We start from the raw sequence: 23,028 nt of genomic DNA on the forward strand, positions 1-23,028 counted from the left end.
GGACCACTGGCCTGACACAGCAGTTCTTATCTTCTTATCAATTGGGCTCTGTCACTCACTGGCAGCCGGTAGCACATGGTCCCATAAGACGTAAAAATGTAAAGGTAAAGGACACCTGGACAGTTGTAGTTATAGAATCATAGAATCATAGAGTTGGAAGAGACCCCAAGGGCCAAGCAGGAAACACCATCAAAGCATTCCTGAAAGATGGCTGTCAAGCCTCCGCTTAAAGACCTCCAAAGAAGGAGACTCCACCACACTCCTTGGCAGCAAATTCCACTGTCAAACAGCTCTTACTGTCAGGAAGTTCTTCCTAATGTTTAGGTGGAATCTTCTTTCTTGTAGTTTGAATCCATTGCCCCGTGTCCGCTTCTCTGGAGCAGCAGAAAACAACCTTTCTCCCTCCTCTATATGACATCCTTTTATATATTTGAACATGGCTATCATATCACCCCTTAACCTTCTCTTCTCCAGGATAAACATACCCAGCTCCCTAAGCCGTTTCTCATAAGGCATCGTTTCCAGGCCTTTGACCATTTTGGTTGCCCTCCTCTGGACACGTTCCAGCTTGTCAGTATCCTTCTTGAACTGTGGTGCCCAGAACTGGACACAGTATTCGAGGTGAGGTCTGACCAGAGCGGAATACAGTGGTACTATTACTTCCCTTGATCTAGACGCTATACTCCTATTGATGCAGCCCAGAATTGCATTGGCTTTTTTAGCTGCTGCATCACACTGTTGACTCATGTCAAGTTTGTGGTCTACCAAGACTCCTAGATCCTTTTCACATGTACTGCTCTCAAGCCAGGTGTCACCCATCCTGTATTTGTGCCTTTCATTTTTTATTTTTTTTGCCCAAGTGTAGTACTTTACATTTATCCCTGTTAAGATTCTTCTTGTTTGCTTTGGCCCAGTTGTTTTTTATTCGTTTAGCCGTGTCCAACTCTTCATGACCCCATGGACTCCTGTCTTCCACTGCCTCCCGCAGTTTGGTCAGACTCTGGGGTTGCGGTGCTTCAGGCCGAGGAAGCCACCGTTTATCCATAGACAGCTTTCTGGGCCATGTGGCCAGCAGGACTAAACCGCTTCTGGCGCAACAGAACACCGTGGCGGAAACCAGAGTGCATGGAAACGCCTTTTACCTTCCCGCCACAGCGGTACCTATTTATCTACTTGCACTGGCATGCTTTCGAACTGCTAGGTAGGCAGGAGCTGGGACAGAGCAGCAGGAGCTCACCACGTTGGGCAGATTCGAACCGCCAACCTTCTGATTGCCAAGCCCAAGAGGCTCAGTGGTTTAGACCACAGTGCCACCTGCATCCCTTTTAAGACGTAAGATCTATCTGCCCAACCCAGTGGTTGAAGCAGGGTTGTACCCTTACCAATGCTTATGGGTCATTAAGGGCCATTTCCAAAGGCAGCCCAGTGTTTAACGCATTGCATTAATCATCGCTAGCTCCGATGCGGTTCAAGGAGAAGAGCAGATTGCTCAATAAGATATCCCTTCCAAGCCTGACAAGACATCACATCCGAAGGCGAAGTTACACTAAGCAGACGCAGCCCATTAAGGAGGGGAACCTGAATATGCACTTACTCCTGTCAGGGCAAATCCTAGTTGAAAACTTTGGTCCTTTAAGAAATAGCCGTGAGAAGATGTTTTGCTCTTTAGCTCTATTACGCTAATCTATTCCCTTGTCAGTCCCAGCGACGCAGGGATGATAAATATGGGATCTCCTCAGTTCGGACTCCTGGCGTGTTGCCTATCGTGGGCTGAGGAGCTGCGTAGCTCTCTCATCACAAAAGCCACCTGCTTCCAAATGTCATCACGGCAGAGCTGCACCAGCAGCAGAGGAGCTCACAAGCTTGTCTTTCTGTTCAAGCTCTCTGGCCCGGAAAAAGGAGCACGTCCAGGGTTGTGGGAATCTCCTTCCTAAGGGACATAGGAGCCAAGTCTTAGGGGCCGAGGTCCCTTCAGTCCCCCCATAAAATATTTGAGGGGGCTAAGATGGAGTGTAAAAGGGACACAGGTGGGCTGTGGGTTAAACCACAGAGCCTAGGGCTTGCCGATCAGAAGGTCGGCGGTTCGAATCCCCACGATGGGGTGAGCTCCCGTTGCTCGGTCCCAGCTCCTGCCCACCTAGCAGTTCGAAAGCACGTCAAAGTGCAAGTAGATAAATAGGTACCGCTCCGGTGGGAAGGTAAAAGGCATTTCCATGCACTGCTCTGGTTCGCCAGAAGCGGCTTAGTCATGCTGGCCACATGACCCGGAAGCTGTACGCCGGCTCCCTCGGCCAATAAAGCGAGATGAGCACCGCAACCCCAGAGTCGTCCGCGACTGGACCTAACAGTCAGGGGTCCCTTTACCTAGGATGGAGGGTGAAGAGATGTGTGGGTCTGGGTGTGGTTTTTTTAATGCAGACAACTGCCCAAAGGTATGAGTCGCACTTGTTGCTCCACCCACTTTTACATTTGGCTCCACCCACAACTGGGAAGTGGCCCCTGGAAAATGGCCTGCAAGGGAATGTGGCCCTGGCACTCATTCTCCAGCCCTGTCCTGTAGCTTTTGCTGGCCTGGACCTCTGCAGAATGCTTAGGAGAAATACTTGCTTCACACAGAGGAGAAGCATCTCAGTGGGAAGTCTTCTTCCTCTTCTGTCAAAATCCACTTATATGCATGTAGAGCAGGGGTCGGCAAAGTAAGGCCCGGGGGCCCGGATGCGGCCCACCAGGCTTGTTGATCCGGCCCACAGACCTTGCTGCCCGCTCAGTCACTCCCCACATGCTGAGCTAAACTGGCGGCACCTAGGATGCCTCACCGCACGGGGACTGACGTCCGCAACACTGTAACGGATTCGGATTGGCTGCAGGAAGCTCCTGCAGCCAATCCGAAGCCGCGGATGCCTCTGGGCGGGCAACGATGCTGATGCAGCTTCAGATTGGCTCCAGGAAGCTCCTGCAGCCAATCCGAAGTCTTGCCACCCGCGCGCTGAGGGAAACCCTGTGCGGCCATGGACGGAGAGGCCGGCAGGTGGGCAGTGGGTCTGGGCCGCGCCATGGGCATCGTGATGGGCTCATTGCGGGGCTTCAGCCATAGCTTGGCACACCTGTTGGCCCCGTGCCTGGCACCCGGCTCAGCGCTGCTGGTGGTGACGTGCTCAGCGGCCACGCTGGAGCAGCTGGAGGGTGAGCTGCGTGCCACCTGCCTGGTGCTCCGTGTGCGCATGCAGAGTGCTTTACCCCTCCAGGTCTGGAGGCGGCTGCAGGACCAGCTTGCAGGGTATTTATATTTTTCAAAATATAGTCCGTCCGGCCCCCCACAAGGTCAGAGGGACAGTGGACCAGCCCCCTGATGAAAAAGTTTGCTGACCCCTGACACAGAGAATCATGCCCAAATCTTTCTATACGCTCTGCAGATTCACTTATCCAAACAACTGACTTCCTTGTTTATTTGTGCTTCGCTGGTCTGTGGCAGCCATTTGCGGGCAGAAACCGTGGAGAGAGGGGGTAGTGAGATCAAATCTAGACGTTTTGCCCTTAGCCTCTCTTTTGCTGATCGTCTGGAAACATTTCGGGAAGAGCCCATGGAGAGAGGGAGGAGAGAGATCAGACAAATCCCGCATTGGAAATATTTCCGTTTGAAATGATGGAAATCGTGGACTCGTTATGTGAATGCTCAGCTGACAAAACATTTCCAGGGAATGCATTGTGTTTGGTAAGCAGGACTTACACACACACACACACACACACACACACGTACAAGATCTCAGACTATCAAAAGACTGGAAGGAAATGTAAGATATCAGTGAAGGCACCCGGTGGGTGGGTGATGAGCCACAACTGAAAGGCCCTCTCCTTTGCCATCATTCTTTGAGTCTTCCTCAGAGTAGGGGCAGAACCTGGAGAAGGGTCTCAGATGATCGAAGAGTTCCAGGAGATCTTTGGAGTCCTGAGATGTAAAGGGCTTTAAAGATCAAAACCAGCATTTTGACTTGGAAGCCTAGAGGCAGCCAGTGTAGCTGGAACAATACTGGTGTTATATGATCTGTTCGCCTCAAACCTGTCAACAGTCGGGTGGCCACATCCTGCACTAATAGAAGCTTCCAGGCCATGTTCAAAGGGAACCCCATGTAAAGAGCATTGCAATGGCCCGGTCTTGAGGTCACCAGGACATACATCTGCATAACCCAAATTTCCATCAGACCCGCTCGTTTTCTGCGTTTCAAGCTCCTCTGTCTGAAAACATGAATTATAAACATGATTTAATAATATCGTGTATTTGTGTTTTAAAAGTCATACATGTTTTTAAAAATTGTTGCATACACTTACTAGGTATCCTTGGTTACGATTACGTTCTCAAGCGGCCGGCCAAATTACGTGACTGAAAGCAATGCATAAGCTTGAACGTTGTCTTGGAATTTTGCTTTCCTATAATTAACGGGCTCCAATTTTTCAATAAATGTGTTTGGTGCACATCCTTCAGTATTTATTGAATTATATAGCAAGTTTTGTCAACTTGCTATATATTCCCACATTTTTCTATACCATTTCAAGATGTCAGCTGGTTTGTCCATTTTCCATTTTCTTGCTACGACTACGCTACTTCTCTCCCTTCACCTCATCACTTTGCGGTTGGCTGCTGAAAGTGTTCCCTTTGCCTGCATGTTGTGCTGCATCATGGATTTTTAAGAGTTGGGGGTGACTTCAAAAGTCATCTATTCCTACCTCCTGCCAATGCAGTACCTCTCTACTGTTATCTGGGAGCCAGTGTGGTGTAGTGGTTAAGAGCGGTGGACTCGTAATCTGGTGAACCGGGTTCGCGTTCCCGCTCCTCCACATGCAGCTGCTGGGTGAACTTGGGCTAGTCACACTTCTCTGAAGTCTCTCAGCCCCACTCACCTCACAGAATGTTTGTTGTGGGGGAGGAAGGGAAAGGAGAATGTGAGCCGCTTTGAGACTCCTTCGGGTAGTGATAAAGTGGGATATCAAATCCAAACTCTTCTTCTTATTATTGCACTCTTGACAGGTCGCGGGGAGAAGAACCATTGTCTCCAGGATCCTACAGCTGCCCAGAGGAGGCTGTGAAATCTCTAGGTCAGTGTCTGAATGCAGTGGCAAACTGGGCAAGAGCCAATAAACTGTGTTTGAATCCTAGGAAGACGGAGAATCTTCGGGCGTGTGGTTCCCATGTTCGGAAAACTGGCAGGTTACCTGTTCTGGATGGGGCTGCAGTATCTCTGAAGGAGCAAGTGCATATTTTGGGAGTATTCCTGGATACATCTTTGTCACTAGTGGCCCAGATGTCCTCTGTGGGTGGCTGTCAGGGACTGGCTGGATGCAAAGGAGTTTTGGAAGGCACCAGATGGGGAACCCCCAAGGGAACCCCCAGAGGAGGAAGGCTCAGAGCCAGGGGATTGGTGGTGGGACTGTACAGAAAAAACCCAAACCCTGTACATAAATAGTCTCTTAATCATCTCCAGGTTAAAGAGATCCTTCAGTCTTTCCTTGGAGAGCTTGCCCCCAGGTCCTTCACCATCCATGTTGCCCTCCTCCAGTTTTGTCAGTAGCCTTGTTAAAACCATGGTGCTCAGAACTGGACAAAGGACTCCAGGTGAGGTCTGAGCAAAGCAGAAGAGAACAGAACCATTTGCTTCCTGTCATCTGTCCGCTGTAACTTCTGAGGATGCAACCTCAAGTTGCATTGACCTCTTCAGATGCTGCATCGCTTTGCCAAATCACGCTTAGCCCGCAGTCTACCAAACCCCCCTGAGATCCTTTCCACATGTACTGCTGTCAAGCCATCTTGCATTTGTGTCTCTGACTTAATGCAGAACTTTTCCTTTATCTCTGTTGAAATGCATTCATTTCTTCCTTGGTTTTTTTTGGCCCAGTTCTCCATCCTGTCAAGATAAACTTAGATCTGACGTTTCTGTCTCTGAAGGTATTAACCGCCCCTCCGCAGTTGGGTGTCATTTGCAAATCCTTCCTCTACTTCTTTGTCCAAGTCATTTACAAAGATGTTAAGCAAGACTGCGCCCCACCTGTCAGTTCTGTCCCATTGACGAGGCAAAGCCGTTGATGAGACCTCTTCGGGGTATAAGTCCACCCACCACTTACCAATCCACCGCCGAAGAGTATTATCATCTAGCAAACATTTTTTCCCCCCAGCTTGCCAAGAAGAATATCATGGGGGAACCTTGTCAGATGCCTTCAAGATGAATTCAAGATGTTCAATGTCCACAGACAGAGGAGAGCTAGAGCTTACTGCAGAGATGAAAGGAAGACGTCAATATGCTTTAGAATGGAGAAATCCAGATGCAAAGTCGTGAGAGAGATGCTTCTGCCCCGACCGTTAGGTCCAGTCGTGTCCAACTCTGGGGTTGCGGCGCTCAATCTCGCGTTACTGGCCGAGGGAGCCGGCGTACAGCTTCTGGGTCATGTGGCCAGCATGACTAAGCCGCTTCTGGCAAACCAGAGCAGCTCCCGGAAACGCCGTTTACCTTCCCACCAGAGCGGTACCTATTTATCTACTTGCACTTCTTGCTTTTGAACTGCCAGGTGGGCAGGAGCAGGGACCGAGCAACAGGAGCTCACCCCGTCTCAAGGATTCGAACCACCGACCTTCTGATCGGCAAGCCCTAGGCTCTGTGGTTTAACCCACAGTGCCACCCATGTCCTGAACCTTACCTTGTTGTTGTTGTTCAGTCGTTCAGTCGTGTCCGACTCTTCGTGACCCCATGGACCAGAGCACGCCAGGCACGCCTATCCTTCACTGCCTCTCGCAGTTTGGCCAAACTCATGTTAGTAGCTTCGAGAACACTGTCCAACCATCTCATCCTCTGTCGTCCCCTTCTCCTTGTGCCCTCCATCTTTCCCAACATCAGGGTCTTTTCTAGGGAGTCTTCTCTTCTCATGAGGTGGCCAAAGTACTGGAGCCTCAACCTTACCTTAGCTGGCCTCTTAAGTGTCCTCATCAACAACCCAATAGAATGAGCTCCATCACAAGATCTGCCACTAAGAGATGGTGCCCTCCGGGCTAATGGGTGGACCTTTCCTCACCCGCCTCAGCTCTCTAACACCTCCAACGGGTTTTCTGCTCACTGGCCAGCATGGAACTCACTCCTCTGAGAGGCAGTGAAGGTCACCAACTTGGATTGCTTTAAAAGAGGATTTGGCAAATTAATGGAGGAGTGGGCTAGCAATGGCTACTAGCCATTATGGCTATGTTCTGCCATACTGGAGAGCCAGTGCGGTGTAGTGGTTAGGAGCGGTAGACTCATAATCTGGGGAACCGGGTTCGCGTCTCCGCTCTTCCACATTCAGCTGGTGGGTGACCTTGGGCTCGTCACACTTCTCTGAAGTGTCTCAGCCCCACTCACCCCACAAAGGGGGAGGAAGGGAAAGGAGAATGTGAGCCGCTTTGAGACTCCTTCGGGTAGTGAAAAGCGGGGTATCAAATCCAAACTCTTCTTCTCTTCTTCTTCTTCTTCTTCACCACAGTCAGAGGCAGCAATCCTTCTGAATACCATTTGCTGGAAACTACAGGAAGGGAGGGATGCGGGTGATGCTGTGGTCTAAACTGCTGAGCCTAGGGCTTGCTGATCGGAAGGTTGGTGGTTTGAATCCCTGTGATGGGGTGAGCTGCCGTTGCTCGGTCCCAGCTCCTGGCCACCTAGCAGTTCGAAAGCACATCAAAATGCAAGTAGATAAATAGGTACCACTCTGGCGGGAAGGTAAACAACGTTTCCGTGCACTGCTCTGGTTTGCCAGAAGCGGCTTTGTCGTGCTGGCCACATGACCCGGAAGCTGTACGCCGGCTCCCATGGCCAGTAAAGTGAGATAAGCACTCTTATCTCCTCATGTTCTTAATTGATACCCAAGGAAGTGGCCTCAATCCACACACACACACACACACACACACACACACACACAGCTCTCTGATATCGTGCATTTTGTCTGGGTGTCAGTTCTGCGAAAAATTTGCTTCTGGCTCACAATCCGAAACCCTGAGCCGCATTCTCCAGTTCTTCCTTTTCCCCAAGGACTCAGCAAAGACATGCAACTGAAGAAGGCAGGAAATAAACTGTGCGAAGTAGCCTGAGGAGGATGGAAGACTTGAGAAGGATGACGGAAGGGGTGCGTCAAGAGATAAAGGGATGTGCAAGAGATTAAAACCTTTTCTGGTTTTTGTTCTTTCAGCTGACAGTCAGGAAGCTGGAGATCTCACAGCCTTCTCGAAGATTATCCCATGGGAAGCAGCTGGAGACTCCACCACTTTGAATGTTTCGGAGAGAGCCCATCTTGGCTTAAGCATGGAAGAGAATTACCTTGCAAGGTGGGACGGAGACAGGAGCGCTCTGTTTTCACGCGTTTCAAGCTCCCTCCAGATGGTCTCCCCCCGCACCCCCAGGAGACTGATGGGATGACTACATTACAAAAACAAGTTCTCAGCTGTGATGCCAGGAGCAACGATCCTGCGGGCACACCCCTGTTGTGTGAACCACATCCTCGCCAGTGTGGTGTAGTGGTTAAGAGCGGTTGACTCGTGATCTGGTGAACCAGGTTTGCGTCTCCCCTCCTCCACATGCAGCTGCTGGGTGACCTTGGGCTAGTCACACTTCTCTGAAGTCTCTCAGCTCCACTCACCTCGCAGAGTGTTTGTTGTGGGGGGAGGAAGGGAAAGGAGAATGTGAGCCGCTTGGAGACTCCTTCGGGTAGTGATAAAGCGGGATATCAAATCCAAACTCTTCTTCTTCTTCTTCTTCTTCTTCTCGCCAACGACACCGGCTATTGCAGAGCACTGACTTGGGCTAAATTCCGAGTAGAATCAGGATGATTCGGGGAGATCTGGCCTCTGATGGTGGAGGCAGCCTCGGATCGCTCTGGGTTGGGGTGCACCAACCGAAGCAATCTGGGGCTGTTGGAAAGCAGGAGAGGAAATCTCTACAATTCACTGAATGTTTGTATTTTGTTTTGAATGTTTGTATGTCAGTTTTGTCCGTATAGTCCGTATAGTTAAAGCTATGGTCTTCCCAGTAGTAATGTACGGAAGCGAGAGCTGGACCATCAAGAAGGCTGATCGCCGAAGAATTGATGCTTTTGAATTATGGTGCTGGAGGAGACTCTTGAGAGTCCCGTGGACTGCAGGAAGATCAAACCTATCCATTCTCAAAGAAATGAGCCCTGAGTACTCACTAGAAGGACAGATCCTGAAGTTGAGGCTCCAGTACTTTGGCCACCTCATGAGAAGAGAAGACTCCCTAGAAAAGACCCTGATGTTGGGAAAGATGGAGGGCACAAGGAGAAGGGGACGACAGAGGATGAGATGGTTGGACAGTGTTCTCGAAGCAACTACCATGAGTTTGGCCAAACTGCGAGAGGTAGTGAAGGATAGGCGTGTTTGGCGTGCTCTGGTCCATGGGGGCACGAAGAGTCGGACACGACTGAACGACTGAACAACAACAACATGTCAGTTTTGTATGTATTTTAAGGTTTTTCTCGTTCAATAAAATTTAATAATAATAAAAAGGAAGGCAGGAGGGCAGGCAGCCTCTGCAAAGAGCAGCATGGGACTGTTTGCAAAAGGGCTTTTAAACAGCCCTGCACTTTGCTTTGGCTACATGCCAGAAACAGTCAACCCTGCTGGCTGCATTGGTCTCTTTGTATGACATGTTTTACTTTTCACACCTATATCCCACCTTTTTCTCCAAGGAGATCAAGGTGACATAGGTGGTTTTATTCCTCCTCAGCTAATCCACAGAGCAACCCCGTGAGGCTGAGAGGTGGCGACAGGCCCAAGTGAGCGTCATGGCTGAATAGGGATCCAAACCCTGGTCTCCCAGGTCCTAGTCTGATGCTCTAACCACTACACCACACTGGCTCTCGGGTTCCCTGCAGGATTGAATCCTCCCCTCAGCAGGTCACCAGCTCACAGAGGGGAATGCACTACCGAAGGAGACCCCTAGAGTGAACAGAGGGTTCAGTCCTGCTCAGTGCGGTTTGTGTGCATGTTCCCCTGCTGAGAAGAAGCCCATGCAACCAAATAGCACCATGGGGCTGTTTAAGCCTTGTTGAAATAAACCCCGGGCTGCCGTATCATAGTATCGTAGAGCTGGAAAGGGTGCCCAAGGGTCATCTAGTCCAACCCCCCGCAATGCAGGAATTGCAGCTAAAGAATCCCTGACAGATGGCCATCCAACGCAGGCAGCCATTGTTGTTGTTGCTGCTGCTGCTGCTGCTGTTGTTGTTGTTGTTGTTGTTGTTGTTGTTGTTGTTGTTGTTGTTGTTGTTATTCAAACTTAGATAGCATCCTTCATCCACAGGGCAGTTTACAGTAATTTTGCTCCAGGCAAAAATCCCTTTCTCGTGCTGTTTGCAACATTTTGGGGAGCTTTCATCTCTCCCTGGCCTTCCTTGCACGTTCTATACAGAAGAGGTTGGGGAGGCCGCGTCCCAGGCAGTGGTGCGTGCAACCTGCAAGGAGGAGAGAGGGCTGGTTTCTCTTCCCCTGCAGACCAGCCACATGGCTTCAACAGCAAGACACTTTGAGTGGTTCTGCCTTCAGGGGTCTGTTTTCTAGCAGGAAACAAGGCTGATCCCTCCGGGACCCGTTTATCACTTTCCTGACAAAGCCATTGTTAATTGCATTCAGATTGCAGTTTTCCTCGCCCAAACCCTCTTCTCTCTCTCTCTTTCTCTCTCTCTCCCCAACCTCCCAAATGTGTAGCTTCATGGGAAACAATGTCATTTGCCTTTTCTGGTGTGTGTGTGTGTGTGTGTGTGTGTGTGTGTGTGTAAATGCACTTTCCTCTTTTGCTTGTGCAACAACACACACACACACACACACACACACACATCCCAGAAAAAAACCCCACAAAGGGGCAGCTGGGAGTTTTCTCAAATGGACATCATTATTACCACAGATGAGGTGAGGCATCCAAAGGATATTAGACAGGTTGGAAAGAGGCCAAAATACAAGGAAGGGGGCTTTTTCTCAGCCCAATGGCCGCATTACTTTCTAGGCAATCTTTGGGGAGGAGGGCACATCCCATGGTTGGGCGCAGCCAGAAAAAAGTGGGTGGAGCAATCAGTGAAGTTCACCTACTCAACCATCTCTCACTCGTCTTCATCCAGGCAGGCAGGAAGCATTATCCGAGTTCAGGGATATATTCTAGAGCAGGGGTAGGCAACCTAAGGCCCGAGGGCTGGATCCGGCCGAATCGCCTTTTCAATCGGCCTGCGGATGGTCCAGGTATCAGCATGTTTTTACATGAGTAGAATGTGTCCACCTCATGAGAATTTGGCCACCTCATGAGAAGAGAAGACTCCCTAGAAAAGACCCTGATGTTGGGAAAGATGGAGGGCACAAGGAGAAGGGGATGACAGAGGATGAGATGGTTGGATGGTGTTCTCGAAGCTACCAACATGAGTCTGACCAAACTGCGGGAGGCAGTGAAAGACAGGAGTGCCAGGCGTGCTCTGGTCCATGGGGTCACGAAGAGACGGACACGACTAAACGACTAAACAACAACAACAACAACGGAATGTGTCCTTTTATTTAAAATGCATCTCTGGGTTATTTTTGGGGCCTGCCTGGTTTTTTGTTTTTTTTACACGAGTAGAATGTGTGCTTTTATTAAAAATGCACACCTGGGTTATTTGTGGGGCATAGGAATTCGTTCATTTCCCCCCCTCCAAAATATTGTCCACCACATGGTCTGAGGGACGGTGGACCAGCCCACGGCTGAAAAAGGTTGCTGACCCCTGTTCTAGAGGGGTGAAAACATTCGAAGAGATTGAAAGGCAGGGTCTGGATGGAGCGTGACCTGGGGGAGAGTCCCAGGGGCCAGATAAAGAGGGCTGAAGGGCCCCAGGGCCAAGGTGCCCCATCCCTGCTACAGCAGGTCGTGCGAGATGGTCCACATCAGCAAACAGTCCTAAGAACTGAAAAGGGAAGTGACAAAGGAATGGAAGAAGAGTCTGCTGGATCAGGCCAATGGCCTGTCTGGGTCCATCATCCTGCTCACACAGATGCTCCAAAGCGAAGCCCACGAGCAGGACCCAAGCACAAGAACAAGCTCCCCTCCTGTGGTTTCGAGCAAATGGTATTTGGTAGACTTGCCACCTCCTGCTGTGGAGGCAGAAAATAGCCATCATGGCTAGAAGCCATCTCCATGTATTTGCCCAATCCTCTTTTCAAGCCACCCAAGTTGGTGGCCCTCCTGTGGCAGTGAGTTCCATAGTTTAACCTTGCACTGCATGAAGAAGGGCTCTCTTTTAAAACAGCTTCCTATGTCCCTCTGTTGGTGTCCTTCATATGCAGGCTAGAAGAGGACCTCGACGAAGTGCTCTCTAGTGCACCCACCAATATATTAGGTTCTTATGTGGTTGGGACCTGAAAGACATACTGGACAGCAGCATTCCAATGTGCAACAGGAGAGCAGCCATTTAAATTCCCCACAATGTCTTGGAGTGACGACGCTTCGCGGATGTGGTAGGACAGGGGTGGCCAACTCCCAAGAGACTGCGATCTACTCACAGAGTTAAAAACTGGCAGTGATCTACCCCCTTTTGGGGGGTTCAGGTCAAAGTTGGTGAGCTTTTTTTAGGAAGGAGGAAGGCCCATTTGGGGGGGGGTTGGGTCAAAGTTGTTGAGTTTTTTCAGGGAGTAGGTAAAATGTTGAGCTTTTTTAGGGGAGCCACAGTTGTTCAGCTTCTTTGGGGGGAGCCAATGATCTACCACAGACATCCAGTGATCTACCAGTAGATCAAGATCTACCTGTTGGACATGCCTGTGGTAGGAAATTGGCATGGGGACTGCGAGACCTAGCTGGCGGGCATTTCTTGGTGGTAGGGAAATAAAGCTATGGTTCTCCCAGTAGTAATGTAAGGAAGTGAGAGCTGGACCATAAAGAAGGCTGATCACCAAAGAATTGATGCTTTTGAATTCTGGTGTTGGAGGAGACTCTTGAGAGTCTCATGGACTGCAAGAAGATCAAACCTATCCATTCTGAAGGAAATCAGCCCTGAGTGCTCACTGGAAGGACAGATCCTGAAGTTGAGGCTCCAGTACTTTGGCCACCTCATGAGAAGACTCCCTGGGAAAGATCCTGATGTTGGGAAAGATGGAGGGCACAAGGAGAAGGGGACGGCTGAGGATGAGATGGTTGGACAGGGTTGTCAAAGCTACCAACATGAGTCTGACCAAACTGTGGGAAGCAGTGGAAGACAGGAGTGCCTGGTGTGCTCTGGTCCATGGGGTCACAAAGAGTCGGACACGACTAAACGGCTAAACAACAACAAGTGAAATTCAAGCCAGCATCCATGGTGGGTTTCGCCGCTGACCTGGGACTCCCAGTATCTACCAGAGAGTGCTTTTCACTGGTGCAAGTGATGATCTTGCCACCCTGCTCATGTATGCATTCCTTTCTTTATTGTGTTTATATTCAGTCTCTCTCCCCCCCTCCAAGGACATGGTTCCTCTCTCCCTGTTTTATTCTCACAATAACCCTGTGAGGTAGGTTAGGCTGAGAGGCAGTGACCGGCCCCAAGTTCACCCAGCGAGCTTCATAGCTGAGTGGGGATTCGAACCCTGGCCTCCCAGCTCCTAGCCTGGGGCTCCAGCCACTATGCCACGCTGTCCCAATGGCATCTGAGACTCATGTTGCCAGCGCCTGCCCAGGAAAAGCATTGCTTCAGGCTAATAAGCATTCTCAAGGATTGTGTGCAATTCCAGCCTTTATTTCATACCATTGTTAAGCTTGCTTATAATATATATATATAATATTTATATATAATATTTATATATAAAGTAGAATACAGGGAGGGGAAAGCATCGGATATATTTTCATAAATATTTCTGTATGTTCCGCATACAAAACAAAATATGTACATCTGCGAAAGATAGTGGTTCTGTGCTGGGATTCATCCTGGCAGGACCGTGCAGCCTGTCCCAGTGTTTTCGGCGAGGTCTGCCAAAAGGGGACGACATCAGTGTCTGAAATTCATGCATATCCCTCTGCTGGGGGGGGGGTGTCTCAGACTCTTCGTCTGTAGCTAGCATACACACACAAACATGGACACACCCCCTCCAGAACCAACTACAGTGAGACTCAGGGTACCAGCAGATAATATTCTTTAGTTGTGATTCCTGCTGGTCAGGGGATTGGCCTAGATCCACACCTTCCCCATCCCTGGCCTAGCAGAACCACCCACAGACTTGAGCCCAGGGGTCCCCAACACAAACCTTTCTCCTTGTGCCGGTCTGTGGTTGGGTATAGGCAACGTTGCATGCCTCTGTTCAGGAGAGGGCAAGGCTGAGGCTAATAGATAGGGATGAATATTCTTTGCGTTTTCCTTCCCCTCTGGCTCTTCCTTCCTCTCTCCTGCATGAAGCAGCCACGAGAAACCAGCTCTCACCATGCAGGTTTAAAATCCAAAGCCATCCTTGTAAATCTGAAGAAACTATAAGAACCATTTTTTCCCCTTTACCAACGAGGCTTCTCTGTTTTTTATTTACTCTTTTAAGCAATGCAAGTGATGTGTGAATGAGAAAGACAGTGTGAACTCGGCTAGGCATTGGTACCTCGGGAGTCGAACGGAATCCATTCCGGAAGTCCATTCGACTCCCGAAACAGTTCGAGCAGCCAATCGGAAGCTGCGGAAGTCGCGTCGGGCGTCCGGGTCCCAAAGAACTTCCGCAAACCAGAACACTCACTTTGCAGCATCCGTGAGACAAAACATTCAACTCCCAAGGCGTTCGGCTTCCAGGGTTCGACTGTATTTAAAAAAACAAACAACCCACAAGATCTGCCATGTGGTTTTCCTCAACGCACCACTTGCTGTGGTTATTTTAGGTCCCATCTGCACTACACACTTAGAGCAGTGCCATGCCACTATTCCCTGCCTGGGAATAACAACACCTTAACTTTGGGTACCAATCCAAAATCATGCACATTCCCAGCCATATCTTGACACCATGAGTGGGACACCCGAGATTGTCCTTTGCTGACGTTGCTCTTCATTTGCCTCTCTTTCAAGGTGGATCGGATCCATGCAAGGATCAGCAGCTGGCAGGTCTGGCACCAGGGCACAGGGGTGTAAGGAAGAGCCCTGCTGGATTGGCACGAAAGCCGAGCATCCTGCAGAAGTGGTCCACCGGGTGTAACCAAGAATCCCACAAAGACAACGGTTGCTGTCCCTGACCCTGTATTCCCAGCAACTGGTATTTTGAGAAAGACTACTCTTGAACCTGGAGGCTCCATTGACTTTTCACGGCTGACAAGAGGTGAAGCCAGGCCTGGAGTCGGCACCCAGCATGCTCAGGCAATTGCCAGGACAACCCCCAAAGTGCCCACTGGTGCTGATGTTGGTGGCTGGCATAGTTTTATTCTGTTTGGCTTTCTTTTGCACGGAAAGTGTGCTTTGATGCCAAGGTCGCCACTTTCAGGACTCAGAAGCATTCTAGAGGAAAGAAGGCAGTGCGCAGCTACAGCCTCAGGGGGGCGCTCTGCTTTGCAGTGTGCCCACTGTCCTCAGAAAAATATCAAAGCACTGGTGGCGTATGCAGCCACTTGCCGCCTGGAGCGGCAAACGCGGGGGCACCCCCTGGGGGCGGAGTGCCACCCCGTAGTGTGCATGCATCGTGACGTCACGACACATGCGCGCTACAGAGCGCAGTCCGTCCTGGATGCTGGGCGTGAGCGGCAACCCCGTCCGTGCAGCAGCTGCTCACGCAGCAACTCGTAAGGCTGCAGCGCGCGAGCAGCTGCTGCACAGAAGTGGTGCCAGGCGGCAGCTTGGGAGTCGCGGGGTGGTGGCGCCGAGCGTCACCCCCCCTCCAGGCTGGAACTGGGCCTGCGTGCCGCTCTCAACACCCCCGCCTTGCTACGCCACTGCGAAGCACAAAAGTCTCTTCCCCACTGCCACCTGATAAGCTTCCTTGGGGAGACCACCAGGTTACAGTGGGGATCCCCTAGGGGACACCATGCCCAGGGCTCCCACAAACCTGATGCCAACCCTGGGGAGAGACTACCAAGCCCCAAATCTAAAGCTGGGGGAGGTAGTGGTTGCTGCAAGAGTAGGACTTTGAGCACTTCCAGATGGCCCGCTTATTGAGCATGCATCTTGATTTGCCTGCAGGGAGGTTAGGCAACAAGCAAGAGCTCTTCCCCATCACTTTCCTTCCTGCAAAAGTGCCCCATCTTTGGGGGGAGTGTGTGTTTGCTGCACAAGACTGCTAGATCGGTTCCAATTGTGCAGCCTGTCTTTGCTGGTCTGCAACTGAATCCTACCCACAAAACTATGATGGCCTGGAGGTGCCCCCAAGTCTCTCCCGCGTTGTTCTTGATGTTTGTGCCCTCCCCCTCTGCCAATTAAGATGCATGGCTTACCGCCTCCTTCTGGACATGCGCTGCAAGTGCAGGAGCCTCTGAGCGAGGCACACAAGAGAGAACTCCAGAGAAAGCGAGAAGCATCGTGGAATTCGCGACAGTGGGAGCTCACTTCTGAGGAACGGGGCCCGATCCTTGCCTATTCCTTTCTGCTGCTTTATCAGCTTCTCAAAGTGACCGTCCATCAAAAGCAATCACTCACACCAGGCACAGTCAATCAACCCTAGAAGGATGGGGAAAACTGGGGCAAAATACTATCTGGATCTTTCCTCCTTTGACGGCACTCCCATCCAAAAAAAAAAGAACAATGTTGTGAAAGGGGAACCAGTGGGGAGAGATGAAGCTTGTAGCAAGTATTGAGAATCATAGAATCGCTCTCCAATTCTATGATTCTCAATCACCTGACTTAGCTCAGTTGATTGGAGCGTGGTGCTAATAATGGCAAGGTTTCAGGTTTGATCCCCATAAAGGACAGCTGCATATTCCTGCAGGAGGTTGAACTAAGATGATCCTCTGGGTTCCTTCCAGCTCTCCAGTTCTGATTCTCAGTGGAGAGAGAGAGAGAGAGAGAGAGAGAGAGAGAGAGAGAGAGAGAGAGAGAGCGCCTCTGCAGTAAAACATTGTAGAATTTCCTTTGTCAGCTATCAAATGTCATGTTACATTACAACAGAGAAACAGCGGCTCTCCTGTATTGACTTTCATGTGTTCTTATCCCATTCCTGGCAGCCTGCTCCCCATTCCCCCGGCCCCATAGCACACACAGAAGGCACTCAGTGACCAGGTATTGAACAATAACAAGAAGGCCAGTTATCCACTATATAAGAACCGAGTTTGGTCTTTGCGGTTGTTTCGGCAAGGAAGATCTCGTCCAAGCGTCGACACCTGTTTGCCATTTTAAGCCACGCCGTCCTCCATGGATTGCGAAAGATCCTTCCCAAAAGGTGACAATTTATGAAATGTCTGATCATTCCAGCGTTGCGATGGCTTTACAACAGTCTTGTGGGCTTTTTATTTAAGCAAGGCAAACGTAGTCTAGGGTTCGGAAAGCTTTCCTCCTGTCCGAAAAGCGCTGGGGATGGGGGGGGGGGGTTGGGAAATGTGGCACAGATGTCTCAGTCTGCGGGCCCAGAGGGGAGCCGAGTGACGCAAGGGGGGGGGGGACACCTCACTTGCACACGTATCTCTCGACAGTCCTCTCGCACTTTTTGCAGGTGACGTAGCAGCACCAGTGGTACTTGCAGTGGCAGCGCTCCACCACCTTGTCCATATAGGGGTTGTAGCCACGGCCGCAGCACATGAGGTCACAGCTGTCGCTGCCGTTGGAGGTCTTGTTGCATTGCCTGCAAGACAGAAAGCGTCATGAGCTGGGGGTGCCAAAGACTAGAGGGTGGGGAAGGATGCCTGAGGAACTCAGCTGCGAAGCCCATCAGGCTCCTTGTGGGACTGGGAGCTGGAAGGGAACCAATACATCGTCGGGTTGAAAGCAGCCAAAAGCATCTCCGCCTGGGAAGACTTTTCCCTTTTGGGGAAAGGGCCGTAGCTCAGCCGTAGAGCATCTGTTTCGCATGCAGAAGGGCCCGAGTCCAATCCTCAGCGGCTCTCCAAGGAGGGCTGGGAATATCCCCTGATTGGAACCTCGGAGAGCCTCTTCCAAGAAGGACCAATAGCCCAATTTAGCAGAAAGTGACGTCCTACATTTCTGTCCTCGGTGTCAAACACAATGCATGGTCTCCTTCCTGACATTGCAGGAAGAGGAGACAGGACACAAACAGAGGCACATCTGCTGAAATTGCAGCATTTGCACAGGTTACAGCATTCTACTTTTCCAGGCACTGAATTTGGATAGGGACACTCTTGTGGGTGCTCATGCCTCCAGACTGGAAGGGGCTGATGCACACCCTCCAAAATTTTCTGATGGAAATAGGGACATCCTATTCCATTCCCTCCAACATTTCTCCAATGAAAATAGGGACACCCTATTCCATACCCCCCAACATTTCTCCAACAAAAATAGGGACATCCTATTCCATACCCTCCAATATTTCTCCAATGAAAATAGGGACATCCTATTCCATACCCTCCAATATTTCTCCAATGAAAATAGGGACACCCTATTCCATACCCTCCAACATTTCTCCAACAAAAATAGGGACACCCTATTCCATACCCTGCAACATTTCTCCAATGAAAATGGGAAATCCTATTCCATACCCTCCAACATTTCTCCAATGAAAATAGGGACACCCTATTCCATACCCTCCAATATTTCTCCAATGAAAATAGGGACGTCCTATTCCATACCCTCCAACATTTCTCCAATGAAAATAGGGCATCCTATTCCATTCCCTCCAACATTTCTCCAATGAAAATAGGGACATCCTAAGGAAAAGCAGGACATTCCTGGATCAAATTAGAAACTGGGACAGCTTCTATAAATCTGGGGCAGCCCCTGAAAAATAGGGACACTTGGAGGGTCTGCTGATGGAGTCACCAGAACAAGGATGCTGCTTTGAAAGGAAGGGGAGGCAGTGAGCACCGTGTCCCTATCATCTTTCAGGGGACACGTGAAGAGGGCTGAAAACACTTGACTTCTTTGAGCTGCCACATTAAATAAAGGAAGCCATCCCAGCAGGGCAATCCTTGCAACTCGGGTGTGGGAGTTGTTTTTCTTTCTGCTCAAAGGAGTGCTGTCCTTTTTTTAATTATTGGGATGGAGCAAATCCCCTCTCAAAACGTTGCTGTTTGCCGTGATCACATGAATATAACAATGTGCTTTATACCAGATGAGACTGTTTGCCTGTTGAGCTCAGCACTGTCTAATCCAGGGGTGGGAGTATTGTCTAGGATCAGGGATGATGGGGGTTTGAGTTAGTGATGGGCACATTCTGTCAGTTTTCAGTTTCTCTCAGCTTCTTACTTTGCCCGCCTTAAGTTCAGTTCGCCACACTGCCACATAAGTCCCCCCCCCCCAAGATGAACTACAAAGAAAGCAGTCGGAGAGGACGTGAGGAAGTCAACTTACAATGATATATAGAAGAATAGTTAGGTTTAGATAAGTATTTTAGTAGGGTAGTGGGGTATGTTGTTTTTATTGTTTTTGTTTTTATTGTTTTGTATTTTTTGTGTTGTGTTTGTTTGTGTTATGATAAAATTAATAAAAATTTTGAAGAAAAAAAATAAGCCCCCCCCCCCTTTTTTAAAGTCTTCATACAAATTCAGCAGCATTCCTGTGTGAATTTCTCCTAATACACACAATTTTTTGTTCGCAAAGCAATTTCCCCTAATGCAAAGCAGCAGTAGCAGCAGCCTCATACCTGTATCTGGTGTTGCTTGGGGAGTCTAAGAAACCGAAAAACCAGTGCAGTTCTGAAAGGTTCTGCCCGCCATGTGGGTTCAAAATGGCACCTAACTGGATTCAAACATGGGCAAAAACCTGCTCCCTAGCCTCAAGAACGATAATGGTGACAACAATGTGGTCTTAGATAGATTGTCCTTTAAATGTGAACACAATCGGAATTCTCTACAAAAACTGGGTATCGGGTACCCCTGGTCTAGTCTCACTGGTGGTTCCTCAGGGTCTCAGGGGACAGAGAGGTGCTTTTACTGCCTTCTACTTGACCCTTCTAGCTAGAGATGCCAGCGATTGAACCTGGGCCTTCTACATGCAAAGCAGATGCTCAAACCACTGGGCTATGGCCCTCCCATAAATAATAATAATAATTTATTATTTCTACCCTGCCCATCTGGCTGGGTTTCTCCAGCCACTCGGGGCGACTTTCAACAGAACATTAGAAATAGAATAAAACTTCAAACATTAAAAACTTCCCTAAACAGGGTTCCCTTGAGATGTCTTCTAAAAGTTGAGTTACAGGTAGGTAGCCGTGTTGGTCTGCCATAGTCAAAACAAAATAAATAAATAAAAATTTAAAAAAATCCTTCCCATAGCACCTTAGAGACCAACTAAGTTTGTTCTTGGTATGAGCTTTCGTGTGCATGCACACTTCTTCAGATACACTTCTTTTGTGTGCATGCTTCAGATACACAGCTTTCATGTGCATGCACACTTCTTCAGATTCAGGTATCTGAAGAGGTGTGCATGCACACGAAAGCTCATACCAAGAACAAACATAGTTCGTCTCTAAGGTGCAACTGGAAGGATTTTTTTTGTTTTTGTTCTAAAAGTCGGATAGTTGTTTATTTCCTTGACATCTGATGGGAGCGCGTTCCACAGGGCGGGCGCCACCACCGAGAAGGCCCTCTGCCTGGTTCCCTGTAGCTGCACTTCTCGCAGGGAGGGAACCGCCAGAAGGCCTTCGGAGCTGGACCTCAGTGTCCGGGCTGAATGATGGGGGTGGAGATGCTCCTTCAGGTCTACTGGGCCGAGGCAAAAAATAAAAATAAAAATTGGCAAGCCCTAAATCTCATTCCTCCAGCAAACACCCCCCCCCAAAAAAAATACCACACAGAGCTATGCATCGCCCCCTCTTAACCGTGATCCAGACTTCACAGCAGCGCCATTCTGGGCTCAGTTTCTGGTTGCAGCTGTACGATGCCAACTGCCAATAAACACAAGGTCCAATGGATGTGGAAAAGCTGTGATTTTCTCTCTCTCTCTCTCTCTCTCTCTCTCTTTACAAACGGCTTCAACGTCGCTTCCAAAACAGCCTGGCGTGCTCCATCGCTTTGGACACGGCAGTAATTCAACATGAGATCTGGTTGGCGAGAAGCGGGGGGGGGGGAACCGAAGTGGTGGGGGAGCTGAGGATTGCTGGACCCTACACCGTGGACCACTTGGTTAATGGATGGGAATGAATCCGAAGAGATTTATATGAAATTCCTCATGAGGTAATGCTTATGAGAAGTTATGGGATTAATGAAGTGCTGAGATCTCGTTCTCGGCCTGTCCTTTTATTTATTTCTGACTCAGCCTGGCCTCCTGTTTGTTATTTCAGATTTGTGTTCCTATCCAGGTTTAACTCTCCCTCCCCTTTCCTGGCTCTCTTAAGCTGACCGTTCTCATCACCCACTTCTTTTTCCAGGGGTGTGGGGTGGGCTAAGGGGGAGAGAAGAGATGCATGCAAATATTTACAGATCTCTGGAAGGCTCGGTGCGGCTCCTTCGTTGGAGAACGTCCCCCCTGGGGAGCCAAAACCCACAATTTGCGGCCACATGCTGCGTGTTTGCCTAGTGCTGGACCGAAGGCGTCACTCGATAGACACCCCTGCGAGCCAGGATGGCCGCCGGCAGCAAACCTCAGCGCAACCCCTCCTACACAAATTAGCCAAGAAGACAAATATTTGGAGCAAAGGTTCACAGGCTGAAAACAGGCGCGCGGGGGGAACTGGAGGGTTCGGGAGGAACTTTTGTGACTATAAGCTTATAAGACTATAATCATCAGCAGGGAAGGGTGTGATTTGGAGGGGAGAAGTGTAGGGTAAAAGCTGTGAGAGGATTAGACGAATTCATGGAAGTCATCATGACTATGTTCTTCCACGGCTAGTGGCCATATGCTTCTGGATATCAGTTGTTCGGGAACACAAGTGTTCATGAGCTCAGGTCCTGCTTGCAGGTTTCCTACAGGCATCTGGTTGGCCAACAGGATGCTAGACTAGATGGGTGGGCCATTGGCCTGATCCAGCAGGCTCGTCTTAACCACTACACCACACTGAGCCAGTGTCGTGTAGTGGTTAAGAGCGGTAGACTCATTATCTGGGGAACCGGGTTCGTGTCTCCGCTCTTCCACATGCAGCTGCTGGGTGACCTTGGGCTAGTCACACTTCTCTGAAGTCTCTCAGCCCCACTCACCTCACAGAGTGTTTGTTGTGGGGGAGGAAGGGAAAGGAGAATGTTAGCTGCTTTGAGACTCCTTCGGGTAGTGAAAAGCGGGATATGAAATCCAAACTCCTCCTCCTCCTCCTCCTCTTCTTCTTCTTCTTCTTCTTCTTCTTCTTCTTCTTCTTCTTCTTCTTCTCATATTTAGACTAGGACCACGGCCCTGGATCTGCTTCCTTTGCAGATGTCTACACACCACACTCTTTCTGCCATTGCTCTCATGCCATGCATTGGTGGGCTCCCCAGAAGAGACATCTCTTCTGCAGTGGGAAACAGAATGTTGGACTTTTGGCCTGGCTGGCAGATTGACTCTTCTGATATCTGTATTTGAGATAAGAATCCGCCTCTCCCTTCACCACCCTGCAAACTATTCTTTCCAGTTTGGAACTTATTTTACTTTCTTGGGTTCCATGATCACTGCTGATGGTGACAGCAGTCACGAAATTAGAAAATGCCTGCTTCTTGGGAGAAAAGCAATGACAAACCTAGACAGCATCTTAAAAAGCAGAGACATCACCTTGCCGACAAAGGTCCGTATAGTTAAAGCTATGGTTTTCCCAGTAGTAATGTATGGAAGTGAGAGCTGGACCATAAAGAAGGCTGATCGCCAAAGAAATGATGCTTTTGAATTATGGTGCTGGAGGAGACTCTTGAGAGTCCCATGGACTGCAAGAAGATCAAACCTATCCATCCTTAAAGAAATCAGCCCTGAGTGCTCACTGGAAGGAAGGACAGATCCTGAAGCTGAGGCTCCAATACTTTGGCCACCTCATCAGAAGAGAAGACTCCCTGGAAAAGACCCTGATGT

The 23,028-nt window shown here is 49.6% G+C and overlaps 1 protein-coding gene across 1 annotated transcript in view; it reads right to left on the reverse strand.

Moving 5' to 3' along the window:
• Positions 1 to 17,523: 17,523 nt before the first annotated feature.
• The window catches only part of WNT11 (Wnt family member 11), a 40,093-nt gene continuing 34,588 nt past the window's right edge, over positions 17,524 to 23,028 (reverse strand). The window contains exon 5 of the mRNA XM_033145984.1: positions 17,524 to 17,728. Within this exon, the coding sequence (XP_033001875.1) occupies positions 17,554 to 17,728 (175 nt within the window). The 3' untranslated portion in view covers positions 17,524 to 17,553. The remainder of the gene's footprint in view (positions 17,729 to 23,028) is intronic.

Source organism: Lacerta agilis, chromosome 4, assembly GCF_009819535.1.
Source record: "Lacerta agilis isolate rLacAgi1 chromosome 4, rLacAgi1.pri, whole genome shotgun sequence".
Lineage (NCBI taxonomy): Eukaryota > Metazoa > Chordata > Lepidosauria > Squamata > Lacertidae > Lacerta > Lacerta agilis.